At 46.6% G+C, this 18,691-nt stretch overlaps 1 protein-coding gene across 4 annotated transcripts in view; it reads left to right on the forward strand.

Annotated features, from left to right (window-relative positions):
* Positions 1–18,691, forward strand: part of DGKG (diacylglycerol kinase gamma) — a 214,335-nt gene that overhangs the window by 158,872 nt on the left and 36,772 nt on the right. For all 4 annotated transcript variants that reach the window (XM_025375538.1, XM_025375539.1, XM_025375541.1 and 1 more), the window contains one exon: positions 14,013–14,190. In XM_025375538.1, the coding sequence (XP_025231323.1) occupies positions 14,013–14,190 (178 nt within the window). The remainder of the gene's footprint in view (positions 1–14,012; positions 14,191–18,691) is intronic.

Below are 18,691 nucleotides of genomic sequence, written 5' to 3' on the forward strand. Positions count from 1 at the left end.
AATCTTTAAAGAAGGTCATAGAATCTACAAGGGATTGGATAAATACCACTGTGCACACACACATGTTATATCTCAAGCCCTTTAGGATAAACAAATGAATAACCATCGCAGCAACTTACTGAGTACTTACCATGTGGCAAGCTCTGTCTTATTTCATCTTTATAACAGCTCTGCATGGTTGTGTATTATTCCCATTATTTACCCAAGGAAACTGCATCTCACAAAATAAGTAAGTTTTCCCAAGATCAGATGAGTTTCAAGCCTCAATCTGTGATCCCCAGCCCATATGCCCTTCACAATGCCCCAGGACCTGCAGTAGGAGATGACCTCTGCATTACCCTCCTGCTTTTAGAAAAGCCATGTGTCCATTTCGTTGATAAAGGGGCTCCCATTCAGGACTTGGCATATCTATCAGGCAGTCAGCTTTCTGAAGCAAGGACTTTATCTTATTCATTCTATACCCCTGGACTTAGCACAATGCCTAAAATGAACTAATTCCTCAATAGTTATTTGTTGATTGTAAAATTGAACCAAGTATAGGAAATTCCACAATTGGTGTGAACATTAGAAATGATCACTTGACCAGCCTCAAGTCACACCTTTTTCTTGGAAGCTACCAGGAAAGGGGGCCCACCTTGCTGCATTTGTAACACAAAGGGGAAGATGGCAGGCACTCAGGCCTTCTCCTAACTGCACGGTGAGTGAGAAGGCCTCCCACGCCCATCTCTAGGAAGCTATTGGTGGTATCTTTGATAGTAGCAGAGGGTCCGGGACAAGTGTGAACCAGGACAGGAAATGCCAACATTCTCCCACCTCTTTCCCACCCAACAGAGTTAAGACAGTGAGTGGGCAGAGCCCATGTGGCAGTGAGGGTGCCGGGTGGCTGTAGGGTGGAAATCACCCTGCAGGGCAGAAAGGATCTCCATTCTGAGCCCTCTCTTGTGGCTCAGAAGCCTACCTGCCCATGATCCCTGCTGGCCCCCAGGCCATCAAGCCCTGCTTTGTCTGCAGAAAAGTGTGATCCCTCAAAAAGCCCCATCCACTCCAGGTTGGCCTTAGCTTCCCAGACAGACAGCAAAGCCTATTAATCTACATCCAGAGCAAGAATCCCTTAACACACCAGTTAAAAAAACAAAAAAAAAACAAAAAAAAAAAACCACTTGGGGAGGGTGGAGCAGCGGATAGGAAACAGCTTTGCCTTCTGTCCAGCTCTGAAGCAACCCACCACTGTGAACTCTGAGAAACAGCAGTTTTGTTTTGGAAACTGGCACCCAGTGCCGGCTCACTCCTGGAAATGGATTTGGGCACCCCCACCCCCAGCTGCAATATTCTACTTCCAGTCTGCCTGCCAACACCCCCTTCCAGCTGCCCCTCTCAAAGGCACCATTGTGCCCGCCTGGCACGGCAACAGAGGAGGGCTAAAGAGGAAGAAAACATTTTCTGCCCATGGGATGTTCTTAAGCAGGTTGTGTGCACATGGCTTCAATGCCACATTCCTTGAGCCCACACAAACCCACCAGAACTCCATCATCCCTGTCACAGATGCAGCCACTTTCCAGTCTAACTGGCCCACCTCGGCTCGCTGTCAGAGAACTCCCAGCACACAGCAGGGCGGACAAGGCTGGGTGGAAGTGGGGGTCAGGATGGCACTCTTTCAGCACAGCGCACACTAGTCTGCCAAAACAAAGCTGAACGTGGATATGGAATTTTGGAACTGGAAGGGGATTTAGTTCCACTTACCACTCCACAAAAGACTCATCCTAGCACATTCGGATAAGTGGGCACCCAGCCTCCTCCTGAATACTCCAAAGATAGGAAGCTCACTACTTTTCAAGAAGCCTGCTGCGCTACTGGACAGCTCTGATTTTCAGAAAGTTCTTCCTGATGTTGAACAAGGATTGTGTGTCCCATTCCTTATCATCTTCTTCCCTAGACAGCACTTAGCACAATACTTGGAGCAAAATAGGCGCACAATAAGTGTTTACGGAGTACATGACTGAATTCACCATCCACTGGGCCCATTTTCACCCTCCAGGGGCACACACAGCATCCTCTGCACTCCTCCACATGACTGCCTTTCATAGGGCTGGAGATGTATCTTCATGGTGTCTCCTCTTCATCTTCACTGAGCTAAACAGCCTCAGTTCCTTAGATGACTTGATTTATGGACCCATAAATATCCTGGACCACTCTTCTCTTGATATACTCCATTTTTTTCAGGGTCTGCCTTAAAATGAAAAATCAAATTCCTGTTCTATGATACTCTAAATGTAATCTCATAGGTAACAAAGCACAAGAGTAAGAGGCATCGGGTGCATGCACTCTGTAAGTTGGGCTGACTGCTTGATCTCATCACTTGCATCTCATGCAGGAAACCTGCAGGTTCATGAGGACTATCATGAGCCTTGACAAATTTAGAAAGACATTCCTTCCTTAGTGTCACTGAGTCAATGTTTCCTCATCTGTAAAAATGGGAATACAAGGCCAGGCACAGTGGCTCACACCTGTAATTCCAGCACTGTGGGAGGGTGAGGCAGGCAGATCGCCTGAGGTCGGGAGTTCAAGACCAGCCTGGCCAAAATGGTGAAACCCCATCCCTACTAAGAATACAAAAATTAGCCGGATGTGGTGGTGTGCACCTGTAATCACAGCTACTCAGGAGGCTGAGGCAGGAGAATCACTTGAACCCAGGAGGTGGAGGTTGTGGTGAGGTGAGATCATGCTACTGTACTCCAGTCTGTGCTACAGAGCAAGTCTCTGTCTCAAAAAAAAAAAAGGAGGAATACAAATACTGACATTGTAGGGTTGTGAAGATTAGACATAAAATATATAAAGTGCTGGTTCATAATAGTTACTCAATAAATGATATATATTAATAATATATAACATATGTGTGGATTAATATCATTATCTAACTGCCCACAATAGACATCAGCTCCTAAAATGATATAAACCAGCACCTCTGAATGCAGAAGAAGCCACTGTTCTGTAAAAGTTGCTACAGGCCAGGCCAGTTTGTGTATGTGGATAATACTGGATTGTCTTAAAAGCCGGGTGAGGTGGCTCACGCCTATAATCCCAGCACTTTGAGAGGCTGAGGCGGGTGGATCACAAGGTCAAGAGATTGAGATCATCCTGGCGAACATGATGAAACTCTGTGTCTACTTAAAAAAAATACAAAAATTAGCTGGGCATGGTGGCATGTGCCTGTAGTCCCAGCTACTCGGGAGGCTGAGGCAGGAGAATACCTTGAACCCAGGAGGCAGAGGTTGCACTGAGCTGAGATTGCGCCATCGCATTCCAGCCTGGGTGACAAGAGCAAAACTCTGTCTTAAAAAAAAAAAAAAATACTGGACTGTCTTTCCAATAATGTTGTCACCACTCATCAGCGCCACTCAATACATCACCTTTTCTTCCCTTCTGAGCCACATAAGATTATTGACAATAAAAACGTTCTCTCTAGTTTTTCTCTAGGGAAAACAGATATTGTTGTTTGCCCTATTTTTCTTTCACTCCCAGTACATTTCTCTATTATGGCCATAGGCCCTGCAGACATGCAGATGACTACTTCCTTTTCTTCCCCGTTGCCTCCAGCCAGCGGTGTGCTAGAGCAAGCTTGCTTGCTGGTGTATCGCTTCCCAACTTGCCTTTTGGTGATGTCATCATGGTCACTTGAACTTGGCCATAGTAGGAATATTTACACCACCATGGAACACAATAACAAAGGCTTTTTTTTCCTCCAGGGGAGTCTGCTGTTAAGCATTTAGCAGCACACCATTGCCTCTAGTATTGACCCACTGGAAGTACCTTGAGGACAGGGACTGTGTCCCATTTCTGTTCCATCCCTAGAGTCTAGCACAGAATAAGTAGGTTCTCATCATTCTTGATGGATCAGTGAGTACTCCTTTCTTCTGCCTGTTAATGTCTCTCTCATATAAAACATGCCTCATGTGCCCTACTCTTGTTGCCTATTCAAGTGTTCAAGTATGGATTTCCTTCAGCTATGATCAGAGGACTACTTGATGGAGACTTGGATTAACCTTCCATGTCTCTCCCTATCCTGGAAATTTGGTCCACTTTTTTTGTTCACTATATTCATCCTGAGAGGTTGGGGGAACTCATCTGGAAGCAAAGAAACTATATCACGTTTCTTCAAAGAACACCTGGGTTTCCATTTTAGGATTTTTGCACACATTATTTCTTTCAACTCACAAATGGTTACATTGGACACCTGATATGGGTAAGACATGCCAGGTACTATGAAGAACACAGAGCTGTCAGATATGGTCCCCACCTTCCATGAGTTTGAAGTCTTTTGGGGACAGAATAATACGCAAAATGCATGGCAGAATATACATCCATATAAGAGGAGAAAACAAGGCAGTGAAAATTCAGAGAAAAAGAAGATTCGTTTCTAGCAAGAGCATTGGGGAGAACCTCATAGGGAGAAGGCTTTTGAGCTGCAAAGGTTTTTTTAACAGGCATAAAAGAGCTGATGGACAATTTAGGCAGTGTGTACAGCAGAAAAAAAGGTAAGTAGTCCCCAACTTTGTGGCCTCTATGCAGAATTCAGGCTACTACAACTGACATTTACTAAGAGTCAGCTAACCCTCTCCCTCAGCTACTCTCCTGTGTCCAAACCAAAGGAGACCTTATGGCATCCAGCCTTCCTCATAGTCTGACTTACATTCCAACCTGCCAAGCTAATTCACAGAGAGAGCCTGCTCCCCTCCTATGGTAGCAGAAATGCTCTTGCTGTAAATGAGCACCATTGCCTCATTCTTACCTAGGTCCCACAGGACCCCCAGGGGCTGCATAGGTGCACAGCGTGGCTTATTGGTGCTTTCTCTTTCCCTATTGCCTGCCAGTGTCCTGTTCCCTTAAAAAAGAGGCACTGTGTGGGGTGGTGGGGGATTTCACTCAGGTCTAGGTCAGCTACCCTCTGCCTTTTAGTGTATCTAGGGCTCTGATATGGAGCCCAGGCATCAAGGGAGGCCACCATCACCTCCTGCCCATGCCCCTCTCAGCCCACCAGAACCCCTATTCAAGTGTGTCAGAATACTGCCCACCTCTTCCTCAGCCCTCTCTCTTCCTTCTGACTATAACTGAAGTACTATTTTCCCTGGACGTGGCCCAGCATTTACTACTTCCATCTTCAAAAGACCTACCCCCTGGCCAACTCTCTCACTCACTGAGAAAGGAAGGACTCTGGTATTATCCCCAGATCAATGTCCCAGCACTCTGTTCAGCATCTTCTCTTCCACTCCATCTACTTCCCATCTTAGGCATCCCAACTTCCTCTTCTCATTCATTCATCCAACAAGATGTATTGAGTATCTTCTCTGCCTCAAACATCCACACAAAAAACCTTTTCCTCAATCACATTATCCTTTTAGATCCCATCTTCCCTCTCCAGCCCGTGTGCCACCAAACCACACAGACTCTGACTCTGTTCCCTCACTACCACCACCTGACTCATCCCAGAGTCCCTGGTTAAGCCCTTATCTCTCCCAGGAGAGAGCTGTGTCATCTGGGAAGGTCAACTTACAACTTTAGGCCTCACTGTTCTCATTTTGGTAATTAGGAATGGTCTCTAATGTCCCATGTTGCTTTCCCATTCTAAGACTCCATGCTTCAGCCCTCATCCAATAGCCAAAATTCCTCTTTGTAAAGTCACTCATGGCTTCTTGGTTGTCAGTCCAAGCAATCACAGGTCTAATTCTGGATCAGCTCACTCTAATTAGCTAAGTAACACTGGGCCATTCCCTAAACTTCTTTAGCCTCAGTTTTCTCATCTATAAAGTGAAGTATTTGGACTGGGTGACTTTTCAAGCCCTTCAGGTCTTTGATTCCATGAGAGTACAGATGCAGAGAAGAGAAAAAGAGAGGCTAGGTGCGGTGGCTCACACCTGTAATCCCAACACTTTGGGAGGCTAAGGCGGGTGGATCACCTGTGGTCAGGAGTTCGAAACCAGCCTGACCAACAGGATGAAACCCTGTCTCTACTAAAAACACAAAAAATTATCTGGGTGTGGTGATGGGCGCCTCTAGTCCTAGCCACTTGGGAGGCTGAGGCAGAAGAATCACTTGAACTTGGGAGGTGGTGGTTACAGTGAGCCGAGATCGTACCACTGCACTCTAGCCTGGACAACAGAGTGAGACTCAGTCTTAAAAAAAAAAAAAAGGAAAAGAAAAGAAAAAGAGAGAAAGATCCTTTTAAAAGACTATACAGGAAATAATTTATGGAGAAAATAGCATCTGTAGAGATTTGGATGAAAAGTACAGGGAGGGTGCTAGGGTATCCTCAAGGGTATCCTACCATTAGGGGACTACAGTAATCGGTCTAGACAAGAACTGTATAATAGAAGGTGCAGGCTGACAACACCTGAATCCACTGATCAGTTTAAAAATCACAAAAAAGAGACAACCAAATTATGTGCTTGCTAATGAGATGCAATAGGAAATATACAGCCGCACTAATGAAGTAATCTTGCCAAAAAGCTAACCCTACATCTAGTCAAGCCTCTAGATCTAAAAATACCAATTTAGTGAAAATACAAGGGATAGACTATGTTTCAAAGACACCCCAGAGATGCAGTTGGCAAAATCCAGAATCTGCACAGCACTACAGCCTTACTACTCAAAGTGTGGTCCACTGACCTGCAGCGTCAGCATCACCAAGGAGGGGGTCAGAAATGCAGTCTCGGGCCTCACCCAGACCTCCCGAATCAGAATCTGCATTTTAATAAGACCCTGGAGTGATCTGCATGCACATTAAAGTTTGAGAAGCACTACTCTAAGTACAAATGACCCATTTCTTCAGTAAACAAAAGACAAGGATAAAAAAGAACAGGAGTCTATAGATCCAAAGAGACCTCACAGATATATATCAACAAATGCAATGTGAAGACTTTTCAGGCAAGCTAACAATTTTTTTAAAAAATGATACTATCAAGGAAATTTGAACAACTACTGGATCCTTTTTAAAGAATTTTTTAAAGAGTAACAATAGTATTGTAATTTTCTTTAAGTTATTAAAGACACATAGTCAAGTATTTATGGATAAAATGATAGAATCTCAAGAATTTGCTATAAACTAGTTTGATCTGGAGGTGATAAAGTGAACTGGGGTAGAGTTAAAACAAGATTAGCTGCCAGTTGCTAGAGGTGCTAATTACCCAAACTGGGTTTTGGGGTACACAGGGGTTTATTATTCTCTATACTTTCCCTGTATGTTTGAAAATAACCATAATTTGTTGTTGTTGTTGTTGTTGTTTTTATACGGAGTCTCGCTCTGTCCCCTAGGCTGGAGTGCAGTGGTGCCATCTCAGCTCACTGCAACCTCCACCTCCTGGGTTCAAGCGATTCTCCTGCCTCAGCCTCCAGACTAGCTGAGATTACAGGCGCCCCCCATCACACCCGGCTAATTTTTTGTATCTTTAGTAGAGACGGGGGTTTCGCCATGTTGGCCAGACTGGTCTTGAACTCCTGACCTCAGGTAATCCAACCACCTCCCAAAGTGCTGCGATTACAGGCGTGAGCCACAGTGCCCGGCTTTTTTTTTTTTTTTTTTTTTTTTTTTGAAAGACCAAGAAGGAGTCGTGGAAGATGGGAGGGACAATAACTCAGTGGCAGGGCATCCAAGAAAGAGAAAATTTCCAGCAGGAAGGGGACATATGCCTCCGGAGCTACCGAGTCCTGGCTTCCACCTCCGATCTGGCCTGGCGGAGGTCATTCCTGAGAGCAGACAAAGCCGAGTGGCAGGCCTATAAACAGAACCATCTGCCTCCAAACCAAATCTGTGGCACGGTGAATCGAGGTTAGAAGAAGGGGGAATTTCCTAGTTGCTAAAACTGAAACAGGTCATCAAATAAATTGTGGAATCTCCTTCCCTGAGGCCCTTCCGAAATAGGATCGACGGGGCTGGAGTGGAGGGGCCCCCACCCGCCGCCCTTTTGAGGTCGCGGCGCAGGACAGCAGGAGGGCGCGGAAACGCCGGCACGGGTTGGGAAGCTTCGGTGCTCCACGTCCCTGTCGGCGAGGGCGGAGAAGTCGGCTGCCTCTGCCTAGAATTCTGTGACTGTAGGGATCGAGACGTCAAGGGCTGGGAGGCGGAGAGGAATACAGGTTCCCCGTGCGTTTCATTTGCACATAAATGCGCTCTGCCTCCTCACCCAGTCTCTGTTACCTGTGCACTGGCCTTCCACCAAACCAACCAATCACCCGTGGCTCAGGAAGAAACCAGAACTGGGGGGATTGTCCTCCCAAGGGGGACACAGTCGAACGTGACCGGCAGCCGCTGGTCTCCCGGGCCTGGGTTCAGACGGACTCCGGCCCTGCTTCCAAGCCCGACGTCGGGCACCTGGCCGCCGGCGCACCAGGGAGCACGATTTCAAGCGTGCGCACGTTCTCTGCTCTGGCCAGGAGCTGTTTCAGCGCCATTCCGGGCTATAAATCCGCGGTTCCGCCCAGCGCAGCCTGGGCTCGGAGGGCAGCCTGCTAGCCAGGTCCTGGGTTAGGGATGGCCCACGGTGTGCGAGGACCGCCACCCTCCTTCGCGCCACGCCGGGGCCGCTCGGGCCGGAGCAGGGGGAGGGGGCCCGATGACGTCATGGAACAGTTGGAGGATTTAGCTCCGGAACCCGCCGGGGAGCGGTCCCCGGGGCCGGCGTTCCATTTAGGCCGACAGCGTCCCTTGCTCGGCTCCACTTTCCCAGACAGCACCGCTAGCTTCCACTTCCAGAGCGGACCTGGGGTTCTGAAGGAAATCAGGGCACGATCGCGAGGCCAGGAACTCTGGAGAATGGGCACGCAGGCGTGCGCTGGCCAAAGCTCTTACCAGCCTGGGTCGGGCCAAGAGACCATCAAGATGCTTCCAGCAAAGCCTCAGGTGTGGGGAGTGAATTCAGGAAGATAAATTCCTCTTGGCACAGAGGTTGGGGAACCTGTAATAATAATGCAGACAGTTACAGAGTGCGACTGCTTTCCAGACACCATTCAACCTCTTAAAGCAGATGTTATTCCCCCATCCTCCATTTTACAGATGACGAGTTAAACCTCAGAGGGGTAAGGAAACAACCTGGAATCACACCGCTGGCAAGTGACAGAGCCAAGATTTAAACCCATGTCTCTCTGCCTCCAAGCCCAGGCAAGCACGTTCTTTCCAAGACACTATATTGGCTGTCACTTTCCAAGTAGGTGCATTCCAAGAGGAGAGGACATCAGCGTCCGGCAGACCCCAGGCTTCTCCCACCTCCTCTACTTGCCCTATCTACATGGGACCCACTGCAGTAATAGGGAAGGGGACAACCTAGAAAGCAGAGTGAGGATTGTCTGCTCTTCCAGGAAGCGGTAAACGTTTACCAAGGTAATAGCAAACACACTTAGCTGGCTATGGATAGAGATGAAGGGACAGAGTGTACTTAAAACTGTAGTACAGAAGAAAGGTGACTTTGTGGAATACTGTTTGTCAAGGACAGTGCTGGTGATGTACTTTTTTGAAAAACAAACCTGGTGTGGAGGCAAGATATAATAATATTAATATCCAACATTGATGTGCCAGGCATTGCTGTAAGCACTCAATAAGATAGAGCAGTAGTGGGAGATCTCAATTATTCAAACAGCTGGAAGTTTAATTTTGCTATAAGCCTAGCATCAGCAAAAATCCCGATTTGCCTCACTGACTCATCTCCAGCGTAGGATCTGGCATCTGCCTTCCTGGGTTTGCATCCTGGCTCTGCCATCTTGTAGAGTGGGAAGCTATGGAGCCTTGAGCAAGCATCTTAACCCCTAAGAGGCCCTGTCAGTTGGGGGTAGCAATGCTGCCTCCCTCATCATGTTCATGTAAAGATCCCAAGAGATGCTGTGGGTGAATCCCAGCACAGTGCCCTAGGAAGCTCTCAACTAGCATGAGTTGCCAATATTATTATTATTACTGCTTAGAAGGGAAAGGGATGTTTTGACCAACAATGAATAAATTGAGATGATGTAGAAGCAACTACAACCAAGACGGGGAAAGTGGCCGCTTCATCTAGAGGGTGACAAGAATAAAAGAAAGTGTGGGCCAGGCACGGTGGCTCACGCCTGTAATCCCAATACGTCGGGAGGCCGAGGCGGGTGGATCACCTGAGGTCAGGAGTTCAAGACCAGGCTGGCCAATATGGTGAAACCCCGTCTCAACTAAAAATACAAAAAAAATTAGCTGGGCATGGTGGCAGGTGCCTGTAATCCCAGCTACTTCAGAAGGCCAAGGCAGGAAAATCACTTGAACCCAGGAGGTGGAGGTTGCAGTGAGCCAAGATCACGCTACCACACTCCAGCCTGGGCAACAAGAGCAGAACTCTGTCTGAAAAAAAAAAAAGAAAGTGTGATCCAATGGGACTCCAGCCTAAATCCCTAATTAGGAATATGTGTATGAAGGATAGGAGGGTAGAAGACATTCCAAAATAAGTTTCTAAGAAGTCATGAATCACATTGAAAAGAAAAGAAAAAGGAGTTGGTTTTTGTTTTTCAATCAATGTGACAGCAACAGAGAGAGCTGGTTGAGCCCATGCTTTCAGGGAACTGTGCGAATACACACAAAGGCAGAGCCTGGGCATGCAACCAGGTAGGAACACACAAAAGCAACTCAGAGCTATGAGTCTGGCTTCAGGCTAACTGAAGGCCAAGCTGAATGCTAGACAACATTTGAAGCAAAAAAGAACATAGAAAGCATAGCTCAACAGGACTTTGCCATTCTGGAAGAGTTTTCATCTTTTCCAAAGAGAGTGGCCTTAAACTAAAAGTGGAAGAAGAGATGACAAAGTGGATACTAGAGCCCAAGGTAGATCAGCAGAGAACTAACTGGCTTTGAAAAACACACACACATTTGAATCCAAGTTGCCGGACAAGCCTGTAGATATCATTCAGGGGCCGCTTTGACAAATCCAGAAAACAGAGTAGGTTCTAGCCAATAAGAGGCAGACAAATATGGCTTCAGTGTTCAAAAAATAAGAATAGGGTACATTCTGGAAACCACAGACTGATACACTTTATTCTGATCCCTGGCAAGATTCTAGAGTAGATTATTAACAAAGTATTTAGGCTTTGCACGGAGATATTGGTGACTTAATTAAGTTCTCTTATTCCTTTTCTGATAGAGGTTGCAGGGTGGTCATTTAGGAAACGCTGTTTGATCCCGGCACAGTGTTTTATGTTTTCGTGGAAAGAACACAGGATTGAGGTCTGGAGACCTGGATACATATCTAGTTCTACCATTAATAAGTTAGATGACCACAGGGAAGTTTCTTAACCTCACTGGGGCTCATTTATGAAAGATGAGGCATGAAAGATGAGAGGCATCTTCCCTTATGTGCCTCTCATCTCTGAATTCCATCAGTCTGTCTTATAATAAAAAGTAGCTGGGTGACAGTCCACTCCAGAAGATGCAGCTCCGAGAGGGCAGCCATACCCCTAGAGATGTTAACGCATAATGTTTGGTGTTAAACTGACCAAGGAGAGGGCTCGGTCACTGTTTTTTCCTTTTATGCACACATGTTAATGACTTAATCCCCAAATGATGGGAACGCTATGACAGAAGGTCATAGAATGAAGATTGGAAGTAAACTGGGTAGACTAGAGGAAATTTGGGCTGAAAGCCAGATGCAATTAATTAACATAAATGTAAAGTTTTATGTCTATGTTATTTTTTTAAATCTACACAGGTTCAGAATGGCAAAGAATTGGATGAAAAATAGGATCATGAGATGGTCTGGGCAACAAAGATGACCACCCATTTAAGCTGAAGTGATGTTGTCATCTAGTCGCTAACAAAAGGGCCAGTGCAACCTTGATCATATTGAATAATAAGGATAAGGATAATGATAATGGATAACGTGCTGAACTCTTACATGAACTTTGCACATCATCTCATTTCTGGGGCAGGATAGTATCATAAAATTTCAGCCACAAGAAGTACTGGTGTGGTAGCCACCTGCCCCCATCAGATCCCATCATTGGTGTTGTTTTCAATGCTAGGGACCTTGCCAAATAGCAGGGTAACAAACTACAGTGTGTGCAAAACAGGGCAGCCAGGATGGGAAAAGATCTGAAAACCAAGTCCCATGGGAGAAGATGAAGACAGTTGACAGTCCAGAGGTGGCACAACCTGGTAGTGTGAGAGGGAGGAGAAATAAAAGACTTGGGCTCTGACTGCCTGCCCTTAAATCTGTGTACTTCCACTTGTAAGTTGTGAACTTTGGGCAAGTTATTTAACCTCCTCTGTGCCTCAGTTTCCCCAGTGTAGAAAGACGATAGTCATAGTAACTAACTTATAGGATTATTACGAAGATAATCAATGAGATGTGTATAAAATTGTGTGTGGTAGATGGCAGTGCTTAATACATGTGCACGATGGTGATCATCATCATCGTCATCATCATCATCATCATCATCTGTCCTGGGGGTGGCCCATGGAGGAGGAAGGAGAGTCGGTCTGTATGAGTTCAGTAGAGAGAACAGGACCAACCGGTGGAAACAAGAGTGAGAGAGAATCCAGATCAACATAAAGAGACCTCTCAAATTATCAGAACTTCTCAGTGAAAAAATGAGTTCCCAGTTACCAGAGATGCTCAGTGTATTCCATCTTGTAGTTGGGGAAACAAGATAACATAATGTAAGACCTGCGAAGAAATCAGGAGATGAGTCACTATGAATGGCAACAAGCCTTCGAGTCCTCCTCTGATGGCAACAATACCTTTCTAGTCCTCCTCTGTTGATAAGTCTCTGGAAGTTTGGGTTTGTACGTAACCTCAGAGATAGTGGGTTTTTATTGTATGCATTTGATTTTTTCTTTCTCGCAATAAACAAGATAAAGACCATGTACTTTGTAGTCAAAGCCCCCAACTTTGAACCCCTGCTCTGTTATTTATTAGCTGTGCAATCTTGGATAACTTAGCTCAACTCTCTGGGTCCAGTGTTTGCTTCTGTAAGTGAAATAAACTACCTACTATCCTGAGGAACAAGGATCAGAGCTGATATTTCTTGCTGTGTTGGTAAGCACGATGCCAAAGTGGGCTGACTTTATAGACATGCGAGATGAAAATTCAAGCCTTCTGACTTTTCATACCTGGTGGGGATTGCAAGTTGTGGAGATTGGATAAAGAAACTCTGCTCCTTCAGCAAACACGTATGCCAAAATTGCACTTATGATACAGATACAGGAGACAGGCAGATTCTGAAAGCCTTCCAAAGCTTAAAGTCTTGTGCTTCTCACTGAGAGATAAAATAGGAGGGGGTAAAACAAAAAATTTCTGACCAGGCGTGGTGGCTCACTCCTGTAACCCCAGCACTTTGGTAGGCCGAGGCAGGCAGATCATGAGGTCAGGAGTTTGAGACCAGCCTGGCCAACATAGTGAAACCCCGTCTCTACTAAAAATACAAAAACTAGCCAGGCGTGGTGGTGGGTGCCTGTAATCACAGCTACTTGGGAGGCTGAGGCAGGAGAATCACTTGAAACCAGAAGGTGGAGGTTGCAGTGAGCCGAGATTGTGTCACTGCACTCCAGCCAGGGCGACAGAGCGAGACTCCATCTAAAAAAAAAAAAAAAAAAATTCTGTCATTTGTTAGGTTCTGAATTCAGTTCCACTAAATCTTCTAATGGTTAGGAAGGGGCAAGATTGATGATAATGAGATTAGACTGGAGAACAGTTTGACAATTGACTTGAGAACCAGCCCTAAAGCACTTCTAGACCTAAAGATGACCCCTGGAGCCTTGTGCTGTCTTCCCCAGAGCTGACCAGGACTGGATCTCTCATCTCACCGCAGTGGTCAAAGCATTAGGTCTGAGCGACTTTGCCCATGACTTCTCCTCTTACAGTGGCAGGGTGGTGGCTGAGGACCTGTCACATCCTTTAAGAGAGTACCCACCACACACACACACACACACACACACACACAGACACACACACACAGAGCACCTTGGGTTGTGACACGCTGAGGACACTAACAGATGGCCTTTTCTCTCTGTCCTCCAGTGTGATGGGGTTGGGGTGGACCTGAGCAACATCTTCCTGGAAGGCATTGCCATTCTCAACATTCCCAGCATGTACGGAGGCACCAATCTCTGGGGAGAAAACAAGAAGAACCGGGCCGTGATCCGGGAAAGCAGGAAGGGTGTCACTGACCCCAAAGAACTGAAATTCTGCGTTCAAGGTAAGCCAGGAATGAGGATAATTGCTTCAGGTCAATGCCCAGTGGTATAGCCCTCAGGTGCGTGTCAACGGGCTTCATAAGGCCCCACAGCCCAGCAAGGACTCTGTGCTCTGCGCATGTGCTGACTTGTCATCCGATGTTGCAAAGTTTACAACTTAATCCAGAAGACAAAAATTCACAATAAGGGTGTCTTCAATGACAGTCAGTTGTCAAACTGTGGGGCTCCATGAGGTTCAGAGTCAACTGCTACCTCTGTCAAGGTTACCAGTTCTCCAATAGCTAAATCCAATCGTCAGTTCCTAACCCTCATCTTGCCACAGCTGTCAGTGGCATGTGACCCAGCTGATCACTCCCTCTTCCTGGAAACGCTTGGTCCACTTGGCTTCTAGGACTTGACTTGCTCACGGTTTTCCTCCTCCCTCCCTCCTCGTCCCTCACTCCTTCTCGGTCTCATTTCTCTCTGACCTCTTGATACTGGAGGGTCCCCAGGCAGGGTCCTTGACCCTCTTCTCTTCACTGCCTGTGCTTAATCCCTTGATCACCTCATCCAGTCATAAGACTTTATTTAAATACCATGTGTATACTCAATGATGCCTCCAGCCTGTCTCGAGTTTTCCCTGAGCTCCAGGCTCCTGTGTCCAGCAGCCTGTGCCGTACTTCCCTTGTGTGTTTAGCAGACACCTCAAACTTGGTATGTCCAATGCAGAGCTCTGCTGTCCCTCCCCCAAACCTTCTCCACCTACAGTCTTCTTCCTCTCAGTTGGTAACTCCAGCCTTCCCATCCCTAGAGCCAAATGCTTGGCATCATCCTTGACTCCCCTTTTTATCTCACATCTCATAGCCAGTCCATCAGAAAATCCGTTAACTCTACTTTTAAAAAACATCCAGGATTCAACCATGTCTCACCACCTGTATTCCTGCCATCTTGATCTGAGCCGCCAACCTCTGTCCCCTGAATTACTGCAAAGCTTCCTCACTGGGTTCCTTGCTTCTATCCCACTGCCGTAGGTAACCTGTTCTCACCACCACATCAGAGCAGTCAGGTTGTGACACTCCTCTTCTCAAAATTCTGCAGTGGCTTGGAGAAAAAGCCAAAGATCACGTGGCCTAGAGGGTCCCGTATGTTTTGGCTTCCCATTACCTCCCAGACCTCCTCTTCTGCCACTCTCTCCATTGCTCACTCTGCCTCCGCCACTCTGGTTCCTCCAACACAGCAGGCTGCTCCCATGAACCAACTATTCTTTCTGTCTGGAACAACTGGGTAGTATGCTTTAGAGGCCACCAGCTGGGCCTTCCACTTTTAACTCACCAGAATACAGAACACAGCTTTCTGAGAATGTCCTTAAAACCACCTCTACCCCAGCCTCAAAAGTAGCCATTTTCCACCAGTGATCTAAATGGAGAGATTCAATCAAAGCTCCTGGCAGCTGATTCCCCTGTGGGCTCACGGGTCCTCACAGGTCCTCAATAGACATGTGGGCTGGAAGAGAAAGGCAGGTGTAAGAGCACTGGCAGAGACACCATACCAGCAGGAAGAGGACCAAATTCTAGTCCAAGTCCTGCTACTAACCTATTTTTGGCACCTCAGTTTTCTTTACTGTAAAAGCAGTATCTTGTATCAAAGTTTTGATAGGTGGATGGATGGGGTTGAACCAGATCCTTGGTTCTTAAACCAGCTGCTTGTTGAAAATGAAGATTTGTGTTCCCCAGCCCAGATTTACCTAATCAATCTCTGGGCTGGTTCCTGGGAATCTCAATTTTGATGAGCTCCCCAGATGACTCTGATGGGCTGCCAGGTTGGAGCACCATTGCTACAGGCAAATGCCCGCAGTCTTTCCCATGCCTGGCATTCCATGGCTCTGTGTCTGTGTGCTTTGATGTCCCCGGCTGTTAGTACTAAGGTGGGATGTGATCCTACCACTAGAAGAAAACAAAACTCCCCTGACATCAATGCGGGGGTTGGGGAGGTTGTTCTCTTGTTTCACACCCATCTATTTGACGATCAGATTGTTATATTCCAGGCCAGGTCATCAGGAAACATCATCTCCACACCTCTGTCCTTTAAGAGAGGATTCAGGAATTGTTGACCTCTTTTTTTTTTTTTTTTTTTTGAGACAGAGTCTCACTCGGTCACCCAGGCTAGAGTGCGGTGGCACATGATGGCTCACTGTAACCTCCTCCTTCCAGGTTCAAGCAATTCTCATGCCTCAGCCTCCTGAGTAGCTGGGATTACAGGTGTGCACCATCATGCCCAGATACTTTTTCTCTATTTGTAATAGAGATGGAGTTTCTCCATGTTGACGAGGCTGATCTCAAACTCCTGCCCTCAGGTGATCCACCCGCCTCAGCCTCCCAAAGTGCTGGGATTACAGGTGTGACCTACCGTGCCCAGCTTCTGTTGACCTCTAAAGTCTCCTTTATTTCACACAGTAAACTTTTCAGTGTGTAAAGCTGAATAATGTGTTCCTTCTTCCTCTCTTGACAGGGGAAGTTATGGGTGCTAACGGAGGGTGGAGGAAGCATTGAAGGTTGTATCAAGTTCCTGCAAATTTTCCTACCCTGGTGCTCCTATCTCAGCCCCCACTCTGGTATCTAGCTCCCTCAGAGCAGAGAAGGGAATGAGCAGAGCCGAATCCCCACCACCACCCTCCCCCCTCCCCACTTCCACTTCCACTCTCCACCACCCTGCGGCTGGGGGAAGCTCTTGATGAAATCATGTGCTGATCAAGGACAACCTTTATCTTCCCCTTACATGTCTGACCTTATATCTTCCCCTTCTTCAAGCAAGACCAAAGTGTCTGCTGATTGCTTTTGACTATCATGTACAGGAACTCTCTTCCCCAAATCCCCCTTTCTCACCCCTACAATGTGCTTTCAGAGCTAGAAGTGAAACCACTTCCTGTTCTTTAGATGAGCACATCAGCTGATCAGAGTGGGGCACTGACTTCTGGGCTTTGCAGAGATACCAGCACTGAGCTTTCTTCTTGAAAGGGCTATGATCTCATGTAAGTTGAGTTGTTAATGGGAAAAGCTAAAGAGCCAATGTATTTTAGTGAAAAAGCATTAGCCTGGGAGTCAGAAGACTGGAGTTCCAGTCCAGACTCTGCCTATTGCTAGTGTGTGACTTGAGGCAAGTCCTTTCCCCTTCTTGAGTCTCAGTTTTCTGAATCTGTAAAATAAGCAAGTCTGATAATTATATTTTAAGATTCCTTACAGTTCTGCAAAATTAAGGCATAGTCAGATTTTGGTCTATGTGAACTCTTTCTTAGACAGAATTGTATTCAAATTTCTCCCTTCTCTCAGTGTATTTTGTCCTGAGATTTGTAGGCTAATGGCTGAGGAGGCAGGGTGCTCTCTCTGCAGCCTCCTCATGTATTGCGATTCTTAACTCCTTGGCAGTTTCCCTGGGGTTGGAGGAGAGGGAGAAGTCAGGAGAGCACAGTAGGAGGGAATTAGTTTACCATAGGAAGTGGAAGAGGAAATGATGATGGGAGGGGTTACTGTAAAATCTCTCTCATCAGGCCGGGCGCAGTGTCTCACACCTGTAATCCCAGCACTTTGGGAGGCCAAGGCAGGCGAATCACTTGAGGTCAGGGGTTTGAGACCAGCCTGGCCAAAATGGTGAAACCCCATCTCTACTAAAACTACAAAAATTAGCCAGGCATGGTAGCACATGCCTGTAATCCCAGCTACTAGGGAGGCTGAGGCAGGAGAATTGCTTGAACCCAGTGGATGGAGGTTGCAGTGAACTGAGATCACACCACTGCACTCTATCAAAGATTAGTCTTTCTCCTGGGAAAAGCAATCCGAGTAAGAAGGTCATTCAAGATTAGCATGGAATGGGTTCTATAGAAACATTGGCTGATAAGAAAGCAACAAGGGATATTGGGAAAAGCCCCATGCTTACCGTTAGATAATCTGGGTTTAAATTTTGCCTTTATGCTTCTAGTTTTATAGATCTTGGAAATTACCCAACCACCCTGAGTCTCAGCTTCCTCATCTGTAAAACTGGCATAATAATACATGGCTTATTAGGAAGATGATGGATGTGAAAGTGCCTGGAACATAGTATAATAAGCTCAAACTTAAAAAAAAAAGTCCCTATGCCTTTAATTCTATTTTGTGTTGGAGAATGCCAGTTGATTCACATTTGAAGTTCTTGTCCTAAGCATTACTATCCACCTGCACTACCACTAAGAGCAGAGCTCAGCCAGGCACGGTGGCTCACGCCTGTAATCCCAACACATTGGGAGGCCGAGGCAGGTGGATCACCTGAGGTCGGGAGTTCGAGACCAGACTGACCAACATGGAGAAACCACATCTCTACTAAAAATACAAAATTAGCTGGGCGTGGTGGTGCATGCCTGTAATCCCAGCTACTCGGGAGGCTGAGGCAGGACAATCGCTTAAACCCAGAAGGCAGAGGTTGCAGTGAGCCGAGATCGCACCATTGCACTCCAGCCTGGGCAACAAGAATGAAACTTCATCTCAAAAAAAAAAA

This window comes from Theropithecus gelada, chromosome 2 (genome assembly GCF_003255815.1).
Source record: "Theropithecus gelada isolate Dixy chromosome 2, Tgel_1.0, whole genome shotgun sequence".
NCBI lineage: Eukaryota > Metazoa > Chordata > Mammalia > Primates > Cercopithecidae > Theropithecus > Theropithecus gelada.